Source organism: Myotis daubentonii, chromosome 5 (genome assembly GCF_963259705.1).
Source record: "Myotis daubentonii chromosome 5, mMyoDau2.1, whole genome shotgun sequence".
In the NCBI taxonomy this organism is placed as follows: Eukaryota; Metazoa; Chordata; class Mammalia; order Chiroptera; family Vespertilionidae; genus Myotis; species Myotis daubentonii.
In genome coordinates, this window is record NC_081844.1 from 51,562,548 (window position 1) to 51,582,824 (window position 20,277).

General features: G+C 45.0%; 1 protein-coding gene and 1 pseudogene across 2 annotated transcripts; both read right to left on the reverse strand.

The window, feature by feature from the left end:
* Positions 1-4,215: 4,215 nt before the first annotated feature.
* Positions 4,216-8,613, reverse strand: LOC132235429 (tripartite motif-containing protein 75-like; annotated as a pseudogene).
* A 1,531-nt stretch (positions 8,614-10,144) lies between these two features.
* On the reverse strand, positions 10,145-18,847 carry LOC132235432 (tripartite motif-containing protein 75-like). Of its 2 annotated transcripts, none has more exons than XM_059697765.1 (3): positions 18,753-18,847; positions 14,446-14,556; positions 10,145-13,324 (listed from the first exon to the last, which is right to left on the reverse strand). In XM_059697765.1, the coding sequence occupies exon 3, from the start codon at positions 13,217-13,219 to the stop codon at positions 11,855-11,857; it is 1,365 nt and encodes a 454-aa protein (XP_059553748.1). In that variant the 5' UTR covers positions 13,220-13,324; positions 14,446-14,556; positions 18,753-18,847; the 3' UTR covers positions 10,145-11,854. The 2 variants fall into 2 exon arrangements, with proteins under 2 accessions (XP_059553748.1, XP_059553746.1); XM_059697763.1 differs by having other exon boundaries at positions 10,145-13,574.
* Positions 18,848-20,277: the final 1,430 nt, after the last annotated feature.

Consider the following 20,277-nt stretch of genomic DNA (forward strand, 5'->3'; position numbering starts at 1 on the left):
TGGATACAGAAGGCACTTAAGGATAGTCAGGCAGGAAGGGTATAAGGAGGTTGGGTGACCTCTCTCCAGGTGAGAGAGCGATTTGCTTTTCAGTGTGTCCTACTTAACAAGTGATTTTTACTAAATGTATCTATATTGTTCTAATTTTTAAAATGCTTCCCAACAAATAAACCTAAATGATGTTCATTGGAAAATATTTACAATTCAGGTGTTAATTTTGCTAAGGAAAACCTTCATCCTAGTCCCTGTTTGGGCACAGTCATTCCTGTGGAGGACGTCCTCAAGTCACATGATCTCTGTTGTCTGGAGAGTCAGTTCTCTCATAGTGGGGACTCCGATGTGATCATTCAATTCTGGTCATGAGTACATACCTTGGTTGCAGGCTCTGTCCCAGGCCCTGGTCAGGGCTCCTGAAGGAGACAACCAATGGATGTGTCCCTCACACATCCATGTTTATCTTTCTCTCTACCCCTCTCTTCTATTCTCTCTGAAAATCAATGGAAAAAAGTTGCTGGATGCATAATTCAATGAGATGCCTAACTGGGATTGATGAGATCAGACAGACCTGGGTTAGAAATGCAGATCTGACTGTTTCCAGCCTCTCAGGCAGATGATTTTGTCAGGAGCAATGGGCAGATAATATGAGAGTCTCTATCCCAACCAAACCAAGGGTTTGCTATTAAGCCCCTAGGGAAGCCTGGATGGCTGCTTCCCCCAGGCTGCTTGGTAGAATATCAGAGCAGCACAATGAAGGTGTAACTGTCTGGCGGACCCTGTTCTTCCAGGGAGGCCTGGGCTGAAGAACCCAAGATGTGATCTGAGCATGGAGCCATGATAAGAAACCTGGGAATTCCACACTTTTTAATCCTTACCTGAGGGCATGCTTAGAGAGAGGGAGGGAGGGAGGGAGGGAGGGAGGGAGGGAGGGAGGGAGAGAGAGAGAGAGACAGAGAGAGAGAGAGAGAGAGAGAGAGAGAGAGAGAGAGAAAGAGAGATGCCCTGACTAGGATGGAACCCACAACCTGGGTATATGCCTGACCAGGAATTGAACCTGTAATCGGATGATGCTTCAAGCAATGGAGTTAGCTAGCAAGGGCAATACTTTTTCAGAACAGAACTTGTATATTAACTCAGTAATTTGTATGGCATTAACATCATAGCCATCTCCCATTGAGCCCTGAGCTCAATTACATTTTAAGTGGTAGATTCAAACCCAAAAGATTTGGTTGAAGAGAATTGGTCTTGCCCTGAGCAGTGTGGGTTAGTAGATTAATTGTCCCATACACCCAAAGGTTCTTGATTTGATCCCATGTCAGGGTAAATGCCTATATTTCCAATTAGATCCCAGTCATGGTGTGTATGGGAAGCAACCAATCAATGTTACTCTCACATCGACGTTTTTCTCTATCTAAAATCATACCAGGGTCCACCAGACACCTCATTTAATTATTCATCCGGCAGGCCTTGTATAAGCCTTTGCTAAATGTGAGGCCCTGTGTTAGTAGCCTTGATGAAAAGATCCCCCAGGAGTTCCCACAATCAGAGACTGACAGCCCAGACAACAGAGAGAGGTTATGTGGTTTGAGACTTCCTCCATGTGGATGGCTGTCTATTCTGTGAATAGGATAGTGGGTTTCCTTTAACCAGCAACTCTATAACCTGGACACTAGCAATTTCCCAGTGAACGCCAAATAAACTTGTGTGTGTTTTTTTAAAGGCATGATATACAATTTTTGTAAAAGCACAGATATTATACTAGAATACACTGAAAAGCACATTGCTTTTTGCATCCAGACCTCCAGGCTTTCAGGCTACTATACTGCATTACCATTTTTCAGTTTCTTCTGTAATTTCCAGAAATATACTATTAATAAACAAACATCCAAGCAAAAAAACCTTTTTTCTTGTTTTATTTTACATTATGAATGTGCTATGTCCCTTGCAGTCTTACATCTTTTTGGTTTTTGCAACTTTACACTTTGTGTATGTGTGAGTGTGTGAGTGTGTGTGAAAGCGAGTTTACTTGTGAAGCAGTGAGATACCCAATGGGCTACTCCTCATGGTACTGGAAAGGGTACCTGGCTCTGAACCAGTCTACATAGGACCAGCCAGGAGTGTGTGGGTTTTTGACTTCATACAGGAAAGAATTCACAACACGAGTCCAGGAGAATTTTAGCAGACACTTATAAACAGGGAAGGGTTGGGGAAATGAGCCTAGGCTGGGCTGCTTTGGCTAAGAAGTCAGAGAAAAGGGAGCCTTGGGGACAGGCTCGGGGGGGGGGGGGGGCAGGGACGGGGTGTACCTGACATGAACGGGCACTGCCCACTGCTGCCCTGGTTGCAAGCCTCATGGGGTCCCTTAGAGTTTAGAAGATGCCTGATTGTGGGGGATGGGTGAGGGGGAAGGCTCAGGTGTGCTCCTGGGAAGGAGAGCATTCCTTTTACACTTTATAATTGTATACTGGGCCAGTGTGGATCAGCTGGTTGAGTGTTGTCCTGTGCACTGAAAGGTCAGGGCACGTTCCCAGGTTGTGTATTAGATTCACAGTTGGCGTGGGTACGGGAGCCAACTGACACATATTTCTCTCTCACATTGTAACCAATCAATGTTTTCTCCCACATCAATGTTTCCCCCTCTCTGTCTCCCTCTCCCATCTTCTCACTCTAAAATCAATAAAAAATACATATTTTTTTAAAGTATGAGATATTTTTCCTATTTTCTATGTCGATCTATTTCGTGTATTGTTTTGAAATATTCAATGCCTCTTCAATGTAAAAAATATGAGATATATTTGTGATACACTGTTTTTGGAAGGATCAGTGATGCAACGCTTTTATTTTGTGAAAATTTTATAATTGAAAAGAATTTGTAATGGATTCTCACACCTTTCCCTGGAGAAATGGGGAATATCAAATATAAATATTACAGATAAAACCAGAAAAGGAGCGATAAAACCACCTGTCTCCTGGTAGCTGCAAAACAAACACAAATATGCCATGCTCCTGGGAACAGAAGATCCCAAGAATTAAAATGGGGTCATGGCAGGGGGCAGGGCCTCTCCTGTGAGGTGTGTTCTCCCCAAGGCAAGGGGTTTCCTCTGTGGGGGGCAGTTTGACAGACATGAGCAGGGCAATGACCATGGGCCAGCCCCAGGCCCAGAAAAGCAGCAAAACCAGAAAAGCAGCACCCCAGCTGACCTCAGGACCAGCTGCATTGAGTAATGACCCCCTGCCCAGGTGAGGACCAATCAATCAGTGGAGACCCTGACCTTGAAGGACATACTTAGGAAGCTGATGTACATTCTATTGAGATCCTCCCCTGGGACCTCCCTAAAGTCTCCACCTTTAAAACCCTGGGCACGCAGGACCCAGCACACTCTCCCTCCTGGGAGCCAGCTCCTGCTTTGCCCTTCCCTCTCCCCTCCCCATCCCAGAGGTGGTTCACCTTGACCTTCCTCACTTCTAAGCTCCAGGGACCCAACATTTGCCTCTACAAGTTGTTTCCTAAGCCCATTTCTTCTACCTTTGTGATTTTCTGAACAAATGTTCTTTTATGGTTTGAAAAAAAGTAAACCAGGATCCTGAGACAGTCTAAGCACCATTGTTATGGTCACACTACATGGGGAAGACCTGACTCAAAATTTGGTCCTGGTGTCAAGACTGCTAGTGGCACAAACACAGCAAGAGGGTATGAAATGGTTTATTACTCACTTCATGAGGATTTATGTGGACAGGACGGTGACTACAGGTCCAAAAATGGCTGGAGAGAAGGGAGAAAAGCAAGTAGCTTGGGGTTTTTGGTTGGTTGGGGTGGCTCTGGGGGGCCAGTTCCTCTGCAGGCAGAGTCTGAGTTAGAACCGCCACCCACCTCTCTGCCTTGTGAGGAAGCACTGAGGTTGTCTGCATGGCTTGCCCAGATGTGTGTCTTTGGGCAGGAGGGTGCAGGGGAGGCAAATGGTGAAGCCAAGGGGGTGAGGATTAAAAGACATCGGCACAGCCCTTGATGGTGTGGCTCAGTTGGTTGAGTGTCACCCCATACACCAAAGGTCACCAGTGTGACTCTCAGGGCACATAGCCCGGTTGTGGGATTGACCCCTAGTTGGGTTGCAGTAGGCCAATGGATGATTTTCTTTACATCCATATTTCTATCCGCCCTCACTCACTCTCTCTTCAAATCAATACAAACATTTTTTTAAAAAGACATCAGCAATCAACAGAGACGGACACATGCCTTTTATTACAAGCACTCTCTATTAACACAGGAAGACAGTAGATCACATGGGACAGATGACAAGGCGGCTCATCATTCATCTTTGCCCATACACATTACGAGTGATTTTGAAGAAGGTCCTAGGCACAATAGGGCTTAAGTTTTTCTGCAAAACTTTCACTGAAAGTATACAAATGTGATCTATTTCTCAAATTATAAAATGAAACTTCTCCCAACTCATAGTCCAGAAAAATGCCTATCCATTCCCAGTTGCCTGAATCCCATGTGACAGATGTATTAGTCCAGAGCTGAAGCTGCCAGCAGCCATTTCTTGAGGATGGTGGCATAGGAGTATTCTTGGGGAAAGATTCCTTACACACGCCTAAGGACCATGCCCCTGTGCCTCTTACTTCTACCTGCCAAAAATGCCTGCCAGCATCAAATCCCTCAGAACTCAGGACAGCTGGGTAAGAAGTGCGTGTCTGAAGATTATGAAGACCAAATGATGGCCAATTGGTCACACTTTTTCTATCTCTTGAGATAATGAGACTTGGATGGGCTGTTTCAGGATCCAGTGTCAAATCCACCTAAAACGTGCCGATCATTTTATGCAGGCCCAAGTAACGTGGGGAGAGAGGGCAACTCTCCTTCTTTAATTCATACAAAAAGATAGTGGGGTCTCTAGTTTTTCATACCTGCTGTGGATACTTTCAATACCAGTGGATAAATCCACGTTTGTCTGCAAACAGTTACTGATAATATCACTAAGCAGACTGTTTAATATGGAACTGTGGTTTGATATTTGGTTTTTCTCTTCAATTAATTTTCTTGAACATTTGTTTCTTCATTTAGCAAACTAATAAGCCTTGCAATCTGTCCCTTTTCCAAGAAATGTTTAAGTTGTTTAACTTCAGAGTGCAATTCATCCTTTTCATTTTCTATCTTCTGTCTCAATTCGAAACATTTCGACATTTGCATTTCTGACCGAATTTCAGTATCTTTAATCTGCTCGCTCAAGGACTCAATATAGCTCTTGAGCTTCCTCCTGTGAGTAGCTGCAGCTTCTCCAACGGGCATCAGGGGGTGATCCCCGTGATCAGAGGAGACCCTGCACTGGGCACACAACAGCTGTAGGTCCTTCTCACAGAACAAGGCCAGACCCTCACGGTGCTTCTTACACAGGGGTTCCTCTTGCCTTTTCCTCTTTCCCCTCATGCCAGGGATCTGCTGAACAACCTGTCATGTGACATAATCGGGTGTTCCTCTTGCTTTTGTTCCTGTCAGGGCAGTGGTGGAGGTAGACAGGACAGGGAAAGGTGGCCTGTAGACCTTCCCAGCGCTGGTGGATGCAGGAGGGACAGAAGTTGTGCCCACACTCAGTGGTCACTGGGTCTCTCAGGTAATCCAGGCAGATGGGACAGCTGGCCTCTGCCTGGAGCTCAGTCAGGGCGGCTGCAGACTCCATTGTGCAATGAAGGTGTCTGTCCCAAGACAGTCTAGTCTCTTCAGTCAGTGTGATCCTCCAGGAGTGAAGAAAAGTGAGAAACTGAGGTCTGCTCAGGCCTCCCTCCCTGTGGTGTCCAAGAAGAGTTCCAGTCACCAGTAGATGTCCAGTCTTCTTGCCACCCTCTCCTGTATTTAACACCACTTTGCACAAGGGATGTAGAGTGTTCATGGTCAAAAAACAAGGGCAATCCAAGTCATATGTGGTTTCTGTGGACAAAATGATATTGCCATTTAAAGGACCATTCAAGCAGAAGTAACATCAGGTAAACAAAATCATTTATCATGACAACATCTAAGGAGATGTTTGCAATGGATTCTAAGATCTATTTTGCAACTCTAAAGGAATTAATCAATTAGAGAAATTTATCATTGGCCTTAACTATCACAAAAAGAGTGACAGATATCATAGAATTGTTGAAGGGATACCATAACGTTACTTGTGAATAATAGTTTTCCAGAAAAATGAACCTAAATATCTTCAAACATGTTCCAAACCAGCTACTTAGATGAAATATAAGGGATTGAGAAATATGTGAAGAATTTCCTTCACATGTTTGAATTTTAGTATGCCAGCTTGATTGGTCCCCTGCATAGTCAGGTAGCAGGTGAAACACTAGTTCTGGGTGTGACTGTGAGATTTCTGGGAGAGGTTAGTATTTTAATGAGTGGATGAGCAGAGCAGATGGCCCAACCCAATGTCAGTGGGCACCATCCACTCCACTGAGGGCCTGAATAGAACAAAAGCCGGGGGGAGACCCAATTCACTCTCTGCTGGATGAATAAGCCAGCACACCCACCTCCTGGCCTGGGTGCTGCTGGGTCTCAGCCCCTCAGACCCGCACTGGAATCTGTACCATCTGCTCTCAGACTCTCAGGCCTTCCAACTGCACCACCGTCTTTCCTGGGTCTCCTGATGGCAGACTGCAGACCATGGAACAGCTCAGGCCCCATAGCCTTGTGGGTCACTGCTTTTTAATAAATACCTTTCCAGATACAGACTATTGCTTCTGTTTCTCTGGCAAACCTTTAATAATACACCAAGGAAGGAATCAGTATAATCTGGACTCTAATAAACTCAGTTGAAAATTCTATCATGTTGCCTCAACACAAGTATAAAGAGGAAACAAAACACACAGGGACGGAGATTGTAGGAATTAAAATAGACTTAAAAGACATACTATGTGTTAATATTTATCAATCTAATTTCATTTCACTTTGAAATATTTGATCACAATTCAACTGAAAATTGGATATTTGAGGATTAAAAAAACCTGACTAATAATTATGTTACACTGAGAAAAGGAATGACATTAGAAGTATGTAAATTGCCCTGCCTGGTAGCTCAGTTGGTCCCAATATGACAAGGTTAGATCCCAGGTCAGGGCGCTGAATAGGAGCAAACAATAAAAGCATAACTGAATGGAACAAATCAATGTAACTTTCTCTTACTCAATCATTCTCATTCTCTCTCTCTCTCGCTCTCTCTCTCTCTCTCTCTCTCTCTCTCTTTCTGTGTCTTCCTTCCTATCCCTATCAAAATAATTGTTTAAGCAAAATAATTTTAAAAAATATTTTAACATACAACTATGTAAATTAAGATTCACTTTTAAAATTATGTAATAAAAATTTAGAAAGTAAAATCATAGGTATATCGTGCACAAAAATGGGGAAAGGTTGGTACAACTATAGGTAGAAGTGCAAAAAGATTAGTTATACCATATGGGTTCCTCATGCATGAGTTCATATTTTCTCTCCAATTCTGGATACCTAGAATATTCTATAACTTAATTTTTGAAATTGACCTTTTGAATTATATTTCAGTGTTTCTCTGCTCTCTTCTAGCCAAAAATTTTTCTCCTACTCCCTTCCTTAAGCTTCATCCATGTCCCTTCATCTCAGAGTTCTCAGCTCCCTCCATCTCCTTCCTTCCTCACAGTTGTTTTAAACTGGTCCCCTTTTTCCTCTACTTCAAATCCATCATCTTCCCTTTTCTCACTTCCCATTCCCACCAAACAAATCTCTTCCGTGGAGATAAACTGAAATAAGGAAATACCAAGGTTGGCATTAGAGTTCCATCTGCGTGTAGGTTATGTGGGCTGGATTTCAGGTCTGAACTGACTGCCTGTGTCCTGGCGATGGGTTTTTGGTCCCCTATTCTTTTAGAGAAGGGGTCTTCAAACTTTTTAAACAGGGGGCCAGTTCACTGTCCCTCAGACCGTTGGAGGGCTGGACTATAGTTTAAAAAAAAAACTATGAACAAATTCCTGTGCACACTGCACATATCTTATTTTGAAGTAAAAAAACAAAACGGGAACAAATACAATTATCTGTATTTGCATGTGGCCCGCGGGCCGTAGTGTGAGGACCCCCATTTCAGAGACACATGGAACAAGGGAAATAACCCTCAGCTTCCCTGTCAGGTTGGAGTCAGCATACACTTCAATTTAGGTAAGCCTCTTGGAACCTCTGGTTTTAAAAAAATAAACACACCTGACATTCTGAAAAGCCATTTCATACAAGGCTTCTGACCAGCTTTATCACACACCCATATTTGTTACCTTTTAGATCAGATGGGGGTCACAGTAACCATATTTTTACCAAGTACTTAGATCATTTAGGACAGGCTCACATCAAAACTCCACAATAGTAAAAGCATGTGTCCTATACTTACCTAAATTCAAGTTGAGGTCCAGGTCCTGCTAGAGCAACGACATAGAAAACCAAGGCTCTCCCAGAGCTCACACTTCCTTTGCGCACATACCCAGGATTCCCAGCTCACCTGGTGCCAGCTTTCCTAGGGCCAGTCTGTGGACTGAGTCTCCAGGACGGGTCTGGGATGGGTCCTGTACCAGCTGTGAAGTTAGTGCTGTGACCCTGGCATCTATATACACCACTATGAGAACTTATCAACTGGTGGCTCTGCCCTGGAGGAGGGAATGTGGCAGGTGAGGCTTAGCAGCTGTTCAGAGTTGCTGGTGGATGGGGAGGGGGTGGATCTCCCCTGAGATAATCAGCTCAGCAGAGGCCTGCAGCTCTTCATTTGCATGACCTACTCTGGACTTTTGGAATTCCCTGTCCACACTCTCATCACCCTTTACTCCCATTTGCTCATTAACACTAGATTGCCCAAGGAAGTCATTTTGACTGCTTTTTAATTTCAATTAGAAAAACAATTATGTATATAAGGACACAATGTCTTAGAATTTTGTGACTTTTTGTACAACATATAAATGCGTTTATTAATAATTGTAGTTACCTCCCCCCTCCTTCATTTCCGGTATATATATATGTGTTATACCTATATTGCCCAAAAGCAGTCATTTTGACTGCTTGGGGAAATTTTAAATAATCAAATGACTCTTATTATTGAATTGAGTAAATTTCTTATATGACCAGTTCGGCTCTGTATTGAAATAACAGTTTTCATTTTTTTTCGATTACCTTCCTCTCTGAAATGAAATATATATTTTAAAAAAAGGTAGCTCTGAGGCTACTTGTCAACAGAAGTCTCTCCCAATTATGTTTTTTTATGCCATTATATTCAGACATTAGTTTCAATGATTCTTTTTCTAATGATTCACCATTTTTCAAAATAATAGTGCTTTATATTTCTAACAAATAATGTTTTAAGATTTTACTTAAATATCTTCTTTATAGGTGGCGTTACTGAACAACTGCTATAGGGTTAAGTCAAACTACTGTAAATTCCTATGGTAATATTTTTACCAGCTCTAATGACTTTTCATTCTCGCACTCATCATTAATGTACATTTCACTGATGTCTAATTGGATTCAGGAATTGTGGCAAACAATAGCTTTTCACCTCACAGTACATGCATTCGTCTTCATCCCTTGCAGCGAAGTAGGGCCTTGCAATGACTTCTAGAAAATGGAAAAGGAGAAAAGTGTGTCTTTTCCTGGTGTTGGCCTTCAATGCTCAGGGTGGCCCTTCAATGCTCCCTCTTTCTCTAGCTGTACTGACCCAGTGCTGTGACAACACATGACGGAGGGAGTTAGATCCGTGGGTGGGTAATGGAGCTGCCTGCTGGCCTATATTACACTTTGCAAGAGTAAGCATCTGAGCCCAGCCGGGTGTAGCTCAGTGGTTGAGATTGACCCAGGACCAGGAGGTCACCAGTTTGATTCCCGATCAGGGCATATGACCAGGTTGCGGGCTCGATCCCCAGTGTGGGGTGTGCAGGAGGCAGCCAATCAATGATTCTCTCTCATCATTGATGTTTCTATCTCTCTCTCCCTCTCTGAAATCAATAAAAACATATTTTTTAAAAAAAGAGTAAGCATCTGAGATTACCACAGCATCGCATGGCTACTCTGGTCAGTGCAAGGGTTCTCTTGTACCTCAGTAAGAGCTCTGCTGAGCATCTTTTTCAAGTTATGGAGACACAAATAGTACAGAGATAGGCATAGTAAAACTTTATTTCCAAACATTGTAAACAATACCATACAGGTATCCACACAGAAGCATGTTCTCAAAGGTTGACAATTTCCCATAAGGTCAAAAATGAGCATGTGACCTTTACAGGTCATACAGTGGTTGTAAAATGTAGGTTTATTGCCCTGGCCAAGTGGCTCCGTTCCTTGGAATGTCTTGTCATACAACAAAAAGTGGGCAGGTTTGATTCTCAGTCAGGGCACATAGGCTTCGGGTTCAATCCATGTTCAGGGTGAGTACAGGAAGCAACTGATAGATGCTTCTCTCTCACATTGATGTATCTCACACACACAGCTCTCACTCCCTTCCTCTTTCTATATATCAATAAACATCATTAGGTGAGAATTTTACTTTATTTTAAATATATTTTTATTGATTACAGTGAGGAAGGAGGAGGGAGAGTTAGAAACATTAATGATGAGAGAGAATCCTTGATAGGCCGCCTCATGCACACCCCATACTGGGGGATTGAGCCCACAACCTGAGCATGTGCCCTGACTGAGAATTGAACCAAACTGTGACTTCCTGGTTCATAGGTTGATGCTCAACCACTGAACTATTCCATCTAGGCTCAGGTGAGAATTTTTAAAAAGGTATGTTTACAGTTGTTAGCATGCAAAAGTTTATTCTCGTATTATGTTATTAATTACTGTACATATTTGTAACACTATTGTCAACCTGCTTTTGCTCAGCCTTGCACATGACATTTTTAAAATATATTTTATTGATTTTTACAGAGAGGAAGGGAGAGGGATAGTTAGAAAGATCCATGAGAAAGAAACATCAATCAGCTGCCTCCTGCACACTCCCTACTGGGTATGTGCCCGCAAACAAGGTACATACCCTTGACCAGAATCGAACCTGGGACCCTTCAGTCCTCAGGCCGACGCTCTATCCACTGAGCCAAACTGGTTAGGGCCATGAACATGAAATTTTTATAAAACAGGAAAAATATTATAAAACAGGAGACAAAAGCAAGACGATTAGAATTCCCCAAAAAATTACATGGAAAATAATAGTCAATAGAATGTTTCTTATGGAAACTTCTGACTTAGGTCAGTCAAATCTACAACACAGCCTCCATAAAACTCAGCAAATGCAGCACAATCTGCAAGGACACCCTTGCCTAGAGAACCAGGGTGTGTTACCACACAAAGCCAGAGGAGGACGCCCTGGTGGGGGGCTTCATATCTGGAAAATCCTGCTCACAATGTCAATGGTGGTGACCAGCTTATATAGGCAGGGTGGAAGTCATGCAAAATTGGTTTCAAATGTTCACACTGATGATAACATATCAGAAGAATATGAAAAGTTTATTACTCACATGATGAGGTTTTCAGGGGAGAGAAGGGTGGATATTAGAATAGGTCCCAAAATGACTGAGAGCACAGGGAAAGGGGTCTAGCTTGTGGTGTTCATGTTGGTTACTGGGTGCTGTTGTTGGGAGCCTGCTGACACTGATGGAAACTTGCTTGATTGGAACTTCCCCCCTGCACCCAAGGATAGAGCACCCGGACTTTCTCATTAGCTTTCTCAGGTGTAAGGTTAGGGAGGAGAGAAGGGTGAGTCCTTAAAGCTTTCAACATTCAAAAATCAAAACTGGAATCAGGATCTTTATAAGTATTCTTTTCAATAACAAGGGAAGAAACTAAGCACATACAAAATTTCTTCCAAATTGTTCATCACTAGACTCTGATGATACTGATTGTAAGACTTTCTGGAGAAGATGCAATGGAGAAATAAGGCATAAGTTTCTCTGAAAACATGTCAGTAAATGCAAACAAGTATGACCTGTTACTCAAATTATAAAATGAAACCTCTCCCAACTCATAGTCCAGAAAAATGCCAATCTTATGATGTCCTAAAAGGCCAAACATACCAACCCGCTGCTTATATTGCCAGCAGCCATTGCTTGGCAATGGTTTTATGGGAGTATTTCTGGGGAAAGATTCTTTACACACACCAAAGGACCATGCACCTATACCTCTTACTTCTACCTGCCAAAAATGCCTGCCAGCATCAAATCCCCCAGAACTCAGCACAGCTGGGTAAGAAGTGTGTGCCTGGGGATTAGAAAGACCAACTGATGTCCTATAGGTCACACTTTTTCTATCTCTTGAGATAATGAGACTTGGATGGGCAGTTTCAGGATCCAGTGTCAAATCTGCCTGAAATATGTGGATCATTTTATGCAGGCCCAAGTAATGTGGGGGGAGAGTGAAAATCTTCTTCTTTAATTCATATGAAAACACTGCTGGGGTCTCTAGCTTTTCATACCTATTGTAGATATCTTCAATACCTGTGAGTAAATCCACATCTGCCTGTAAATACTTCTGTGCTATTTCACTTAAAAACTTGTTTAGTATGAACATATGGTTTGAAACTTGCCTTCCATTTTCAGTTAGTTTTTCTTCAACATCCTTCTCTTCTATAAATAGACCAGCATTAAGTACACTGTGCTCTACTTGTAAGGAACACTTCAGTTCTTTACATTCATACTGCAATTCTTTCCTCCAGTTTTCCATCTTTTTCTGCACTTCAAAATCTTTTGCAATTTGGTTTTCATATTCCGTTTCAGCATCTTCAACCTCCACCAACAGCGCCCCAATGTATCTTTTGAGCTTCCTCCTGTAACTAGCAGCAGCTTCCTCAATGGGTATCAGGGAGTGATGCTGGTGGTCTAAGGGGACCTTGCAATGAGGACATAACAATTCCTCGGCGCTGTCACAAAAAAATTTCAAAACCTCATTGTGCTTCCCACACAGGGGTTTTTCTTCTTTTAATTTCCTCTGGCTCCCTGTGGTGGGAATCTGCTTAACAATCTCAATCATGTAACATAATTGGGTGTTCCTCTTCAATTTCCTGTCAGGGCAGTGGTAGAGGCAGACAGGACAGGGAAAGGTGCCCTGTAGACCTTCCCAGCGCTGGCGGATGCAGAAATGACAGAAGGTGTGCCCACAGGCAATGGTCACTGGGTCTCTCAGGTAATCCAGGCAGATGGGGCAGCTGGCCTCTGCCTGGAGCTCAGTCAGGGAGGCTGCAGACTCCATTGTGCAATGAACGTATCTGACCCAAGACAGTCTTTTTAATCAGTGTGATCCTCCATGAGTGAGAAAAATGAGTATGTGACCTTGGCAGGTCATACAGACTCCCACCTGGAATTTAAGGGGAGTTCATTAAACATTAGTCTGCTGCCTCCTGCACCCCCTCTGTTCAAATTTCCAGAAGCTGAGGTCTGCTCTCTGTGCAAAGCAGTAGGAGAGCTCAAAAAGAGTCCCAGTTTTCAGCTGATGCCCAGACTTCCTGTCACTCTTGCCTGTATTTAATGCCTTTTCCCCCAATTAAACATGGGCTGTGGAGTCCTTGTGGTCAAAACCCCAGCACAATCTAAGTCATATGTGGTTTCTGTGGACAGAACAATATTGCCATTTAAAGAACAGTTCAATCATCGATTAATCCTTATATCCCTGTATGAAAAAGTACCTCTGGCTGATTTGGCTCAGTAGCTAGAGCATCAGTCTGCAGACTGGAGGGTTCTGGGATCAATTCTGACCCAGGGCACATGCCCAGGTTGCAGGCTCAATATCCCTCCCCTACCCCGTAAGTAGGGGATGTGCAGGAGGCAGACAATCAATGATACTCTCTCATCATTGATGTTTCCATCTCTCTCTTTCCCTTCCTCTCTGAAATCAATGAAAAATATATTTTTTAAAAAAGAATATGGTTCCTTAAATGTTAAAAAGAAAAAGTATCTATGGTAAACAAAATTATTTACCAGGACAATATTTAAGGAGGAGTTAGCAATGGAGACTATCATCATTTTGCAACTCTAAAGGAATTAATTGTTGTAGGGAAATTTATCATTGGCCTCAACTAAAAAGAGTAACAGAATACATATCATAGAATTGTTGAGGAGAATACATAACACTATTTGTGAAGAAGTTTTGACAGAAAAAATGAATCTAAATCTCCACAGAGTTCAAACCACCTATTTACAGGAAATATAAGAATGGAGAAACCTGTGAAGGATAATCTTGTTAAATTTAGGAGTTAACTTGATTGAGCCACAGGAGATGCAGATAGCAGGTGAAACACTAGTTCTGGGTATGACTATGAGATTTCTGGGAGAGATTAGTATTTGAATCTGTGGATGAACAAAGCAGGTGGCCCTCCCCAATGTCAGTGGGGATCATCCACTCCACTGAGGGCCTGAAGAGACCAAAAACTGGGGAAAGGTTGAATTCACTCTGTTGGATGAATAAGCTAGCACACTCACCTCCTGGCCTAGGTGCTGCTGGTTCTCAGCCCTTCAGACCCACACTGGAATCAGTATAACCTGTTCTCATTCTCTGCTCTTCCAACTGCACCACCTTCTCTCATGGGTCTCCTGCTGGCAGAATACAGATCATGAGACATCTCAGGCCTCACAACCTTGTGAGGCAATAATCTACACTAATAAAAGAAAAAGATGCGAATTGACCATACCTTCGCTATGCCCCAGGCGATACCCACCAGCCAATTAGAGCGGCTATATGCAAATTAACCCAACCAAGATGGCAGCCGGCAGCCACGGAGCTGAAGCAGGAGGCTTGGTTGCCCTGGTGATGGAGGAAGCCAAGCTTCCCGCCTGCCCTGAGCCAGCTGTGGCTTCTGCTCATGGCAACAAAGTTTCAATTATAGAAGACAAATAAATCCCAGATACCTGCTTCCAGCCAGCCTCCACTGGGAGCTTGGGTGGCTGGGGGCCGTGGCCAGCCTGAAAACAGCCATCAGCCCCTCACCCAGGATGGCCACATACTCATGGGGTGAGGGTCACCGCTGGGGGGCTTGGCCAGCCTGCAAACAGCCCTCAGCCCCTCACCCAGGCTGACCAGGCACCCCAGTGGGGACCCCCCCTCCCTGAAGGGGCTGTGGCCAGCCTGAAAACAGCCACCAGCCCCTCATCCAGGCTGGCCAGGCACTCCAGCGGGGACCCCCACCCTGAAGGGGGTGTGGCCAGTCTGAAAACAGCCCTCAGCTCCTCACCCAGGCTGGCCAGGCACCCCAGTAGGGACCCCCACCCTGATCCGGGACACCCTTCAGGGCAAACCAGCCGGCCCCCACTCATGCACCAGGCCTATATATTATATAATAAAAGGGTAATATGCAAATTGACCCTAACAGCAGAACAACTGGGAATGACTGGTCACTATGACACACACTGACCACTGAAAGGACAGAACGGAACTGATAGCTGTGTCTCTAACTCCTCTCCCAGGAAAGCCACAGAATGTATCAGTTACTCAGCCTGCCCTTATCTCAGCCAATGAGAAAGCGGGGGAAACTAGCCCAAGGCCAAGAGTATGCTAGCCACCCCCCTGTCTTTGTGTAACCAGACCCTAGCTGCACCCTGCCCTTGCGTCACTAGCCCCCAGCCCTCACTCAACCACCCAGAATCGGCCAAATCAGTGGTCAGAGTGTGCCCCTACCCCCGACCCCAAGCCCTATAAATTCTTTGTTCCCTTGGGATTCGGGGCTCTCTCTTGCATCCAGTAATGGAGGCAGGGGGGGACCAAGTCCCGGGCTTGAATAAATGACTCTATGCTTTTGCATCGGACTCGGCTCCCTAGTGGTCTGTCTTGGGGGATCTTGAAATCTGGGCATAACAACCACCAGGGGGCAGATGCTCAATGCAGGAGCTGCCCCCTGGTGGTCAGTGCGCTCCCACAGGGGGAGCTCTGCTCAGCCACAAGCCAGGCTGATGGCTGCCAGTACATCGGTAGTGGTGGGAGCCTCTCCCACTTCCTCAGCAGCACTAAGGATGTCCGACTGAAGCTTAGGCCTGCTCCCCTCTGGCAAGTGGACATCCCCCAAGGGGTCCCAGGCTGCCAGAGGGATGTCTGACTGCCAGCTAAGGCCTGATCCCCCAGGAAGTGGGCCTAAGCCAGCAGGTGGACATCCCCCGAGGGGTCCCAGACTGCGAGAGGGCACAGGCCGGGCTAAAGACCCCCTCCCCCCTCAGTGCACAAATTTTTGTGCACCAGGCCTCTAGTTTTTAGTAAATGTCTTTTTCTAGATTCATACTATTGGCTCTGTTTCTCTGGTAAATCTTTATTAATATACTGAGTAAGTAATTAGTAAAATCTGCACTGTGATAAACTACTAAAAGTCGACCATGTTTTTCGACACAAAAGTAAAAAGAAAAGATAATACCTGTGAAGGAAAAATAGAGACATTAAAGTACATGTAGAGAGCATAATAACCAATTACAATGTATAAACTTAATTTCATTTCACCTTGAAATACTTAGCCAAAATTTAACTTGTAAGTTAGATATCTGTAGGTAAAAAGAATTTAATGATGATTGTGTTAGGTTGAGATAATGAATGGCATTAGAAGTTTGTAAGTCAAGTCTTTCAGAAATATATAATGAAAAATTTATGAGTGTGATTCTGTGATATCTTTGGATTTGTTTCACAAAAATCGCAAGAGCTAGGTAAGGAGTGGCAAAAAGTTCATAAGTATAGTACCTGGGTTCACAATATTCTCTCTCCTTTTATATGTACCTAAAATATTCCTTGATTTAAAAAAGTTCTTTTAATTCAACTTCTGTGATTCTCTGTTTATTCTAGGTATTTTCTCCTACTCCTTTCTTTAAACTTCACCTCTTTCCATTCATCTCAAAGCTCTCGGATACATTCCATCTCTTTTCCTCCTCACAGTTGTTTCAAACTGGTTCCCTTTCTCCTCCACTCCAAATCCATCACGTTCTGTGTTCCCACTTCCCATCCACACCCAAATCTCCCACAATAATATAAATTGAGACTGAGAAAAGACAAGGAAGGCAATAAAATTCCATCTGCTTCAATGTTATGTGGGTCAGATTCTAAATCTGATCTCAGACTACCTGTGTCATTGGGATGGGTTCTTTGAACCCCTTTTCTTTCAGGAGCACATAGAACAAGGAAAATAACACTCAGCTTCCCTTTTAATTTTGTGTCAGCATAAACAGAAATAAACCTCTTGAAACCTGTGGTTTTAAACAATAAGAGTGAGACACATAACTGAAGAATTTCTGCATAGTATTTTTATTTCTATTGTATGAAATATACTTAGTCTTTGTCCTTCATTTCTGGCACAGAGCTCCTAAAACCCTTGAAATTTCCTGAGTGATTGGTAGGAGTATATTTTGATAGTTATTAGGAGCCCCCTTTGAGCACATCTGAATTTATATCAATAATGTGACAGCAAGGGGCCAGATGGACACCCAGTAGCTTGGTCACCAAAAAGACCAACTGATGAGATTAGAACTTTGGGCCCCACCCACCGAATTCTGGGAGGTCAGGCGGGGGCTAGAGATTAACTTCTGTGAAAACAGTACAAACAGTTGGAGATTTGAGGAGTGTCTGCAAATGCCAGAAGGGTGGCACACTCCAGTTCCACAGGGATGGAAGCTCCTGCCCTCAATGTATTTCCAGATCTCTCCCTTTGTACCTCTTCACCTGGCTTGCCCTCTGTATCCTTTATAATAAAGGTGGCAAACCTAAGTAAATGCCTGAGTTCTGTGAGCCCCACTAGCAAATTAATGGACCTCAAAGAGGGGCTGTGGGGACCTCTGATTTAAGCTGTTGGATCAGAAGTCCAGGTAACAACCTGGACTTTGGACCGGCTTCTGCACGGGGATCTGATGCTGTGGGGTCTGGTTTCACATTCACCCGTCAGTGCCTGCTGCTTCTTGGAGAATCGCGTGGTGGTGCATCACCCTTATGTGGATGAATTAATCGTAGGTCTGTCGATTTTTCTCAACACTGACAAAATGCATTTAATGTACAAATTCACTTTGAAGTCCTTGGAACACTGAATATCTCATGATTTCACCAAAACAAATTCCACAGTTTGTTGCAGAGTAAAAAGGGAACATATGAAGCTATAAAATATCAGTAAATATTCCGTCTTCAAATAAGTAATTACACACACGTGTGTAAAACCTTAACTAGAGCCCCGCCAGTGTGGCTCAGGGCCTGAGCTTCGGCCTGTGGACCAGGAGGTCGGGCAGAGCCGGGGCTGCGGCTCAATCCCCAGTGGGGGCCTGCGGGAGGCAGCCGATCAATGATTCTCTCCCCCGCTTCCTCTCTGAAATGAACAAATATATTCTAAAGAACAGCACCTTACACAGGGAGTCCGCGGAGAAAGAAAACCGCACGGCCGTGAGCCAAGCGCCTGCACCAGCAGGTCCTCACCAGGAGCCCGGGCCTTGGCCGCAGCTGCCCGGACCGTGGCCCACAGGCCGGCAGAAGCCGAGTCCCATCCGCAGCCACAGCTGGGACTGCCCCTCCCCGCCGGCCTCCCCTCTGAACCCGCTGAGGTATCCACTCGGCGGCCAGAGACCCTGTTCCAAAGACCCAGTGAGAACCTGCGGCCGCCGGCGGCCCCCACCGAGCTCGGAGGGCCGTTTCCGCCATGGCCGCCGGCACCCACCTTGAGGGGGGGGAGGCGCCAGCGCGGGTCGCCGGGCCGCGCCCCCACCTCGGCCTCCCGGGCCGCGCCCGCATCTGGTCCTTCCTTGTGTCCCGCCCACCCGCGGCCTGGGACCCGCTCACCTACCCACTCCGCTCGGTCTCTGATCCGTGTCCTGGAGGCCTGGGGGGCGCCGAGCGCTCCTCCCTGCCCCCCATCACAGCCAGGGTCTTCCACATCCGGGTCAAAGGGCACGAAACGGCCCCAGTTTCCTTCACTCTTGTGAACAGAATTTGAATGGGTCAGAGGCGGGGGCGGGCCTTAAGGTATCAAAGGGAGAAAAGAGGGGACATATGTAATACTTTCCTCAATAAAGATTAAAAGAAAGAAATTGCCTAAAAGTCTCATCCAGAGGTTGTCTTAATAGCTTCTGCCCTTCGAGGAGGTGTGTCCACAATCTGTCCTTGTCTCCGTTTTCTGATTCACAAAATCATGCTGCAGTTCTCAACCGCCACAGGCTCCCGCGCAGCAGACAAGCTCCCAGCAGCATCGGTTCTCCTTTCCCTGCTCACGGGGCGACGGCGGCCTGTGGGGGTGCGGACGGACTGTGAGGGGGTGGGGGCTGTAACAGGCCCGAGGTTCGCCTGCCCGGTGCTCGGAGAGAAAGGCCGGTGCTCGCTTGGGCAAACATGGATGTGATTTAATGTATGTGTTTGTATAGAGAACATTCTCCTTGTATGTCTTCAAGTGACAGCAACCTGCATATCCTGCAACTGCCTGTGTTTCACACACTTTCATCCTGTATCAGCACATTGTTATTTATTTTTGTTTTTTCCAATATGTTTTTTATTTTTATTTTAGTGAGAATGGAAGGGAGAGGCAGACAGAGTGAAACCCAGATCCAGGCATGTGACCACCTCCTGGTTCATAAGTTGACCCTCAACCTCTGAGCCAAACTGGTCCGGCTGATTGTAACCACCTATGTCACTTTGGCTGTCACCATCAGTGCACTGTCCGTCCCTCTGTTCAAACGTCTTCCAGCAGGTGGTGCCAGACACTCTTCAGTGCACAGGTCTGGACAGCAGGAATCTGTGTCCTGAAGCAAAGCCGCCTCCTCTCTCCTGGACAAATGGTCATCCACACTGAGACAGGCAAAGTCTGCATTGCTCTCTGTGTCTCTTCTCCCTGGATGGACGCTGACTATTGTCTCTGTGGCCAGGATTCTAATCATTAAGTTTTGGGGTTTTTTAAAAATATATTTTATTGATTTTTTTACAGAGCAGAAGGGAGAGGGATAGAGAGCCAGAAACATCGATGAGAGAGAAACATCAATCAGCTGCCTCCTGCACACTCCCCACTGGGGATGTGCCTGCAACCAAGGTACACGCCCCTGACCGGAATCGAACCTGGGACCCTTGAGTCCACAGGCCGATGCTCTATCCACCGAGCCAAAACGGTCAGGGCTAATGATTAAGTTTTAAGTGAGCATGTAAAGTTTGAGTGGAGTCAATGAATGAGTTGATAAGGAGTTGATGAACCACCAGTGGATTCTACAGGGAAGGGAGGTGCTGTCAGTCCCAGGTGGGTGGTCCTGGCAGCATGAGTACCTCACAGCCTCGGTGAGCAGGACTCTGGAAAGAGCCAGAACCTTAGAACCTTGTGCAGGTTGACC

Bases quoted from the DNA above. Each gene is read 5' to 3' on its own strand.
- LOC132235432 (XM_059697765.1), bottom strand. From the start codon at position 13,219: ATGGAGTCTGCAGCCTCCCTGACTGAGCTCCAGGCAGAGGCCAGCTGC.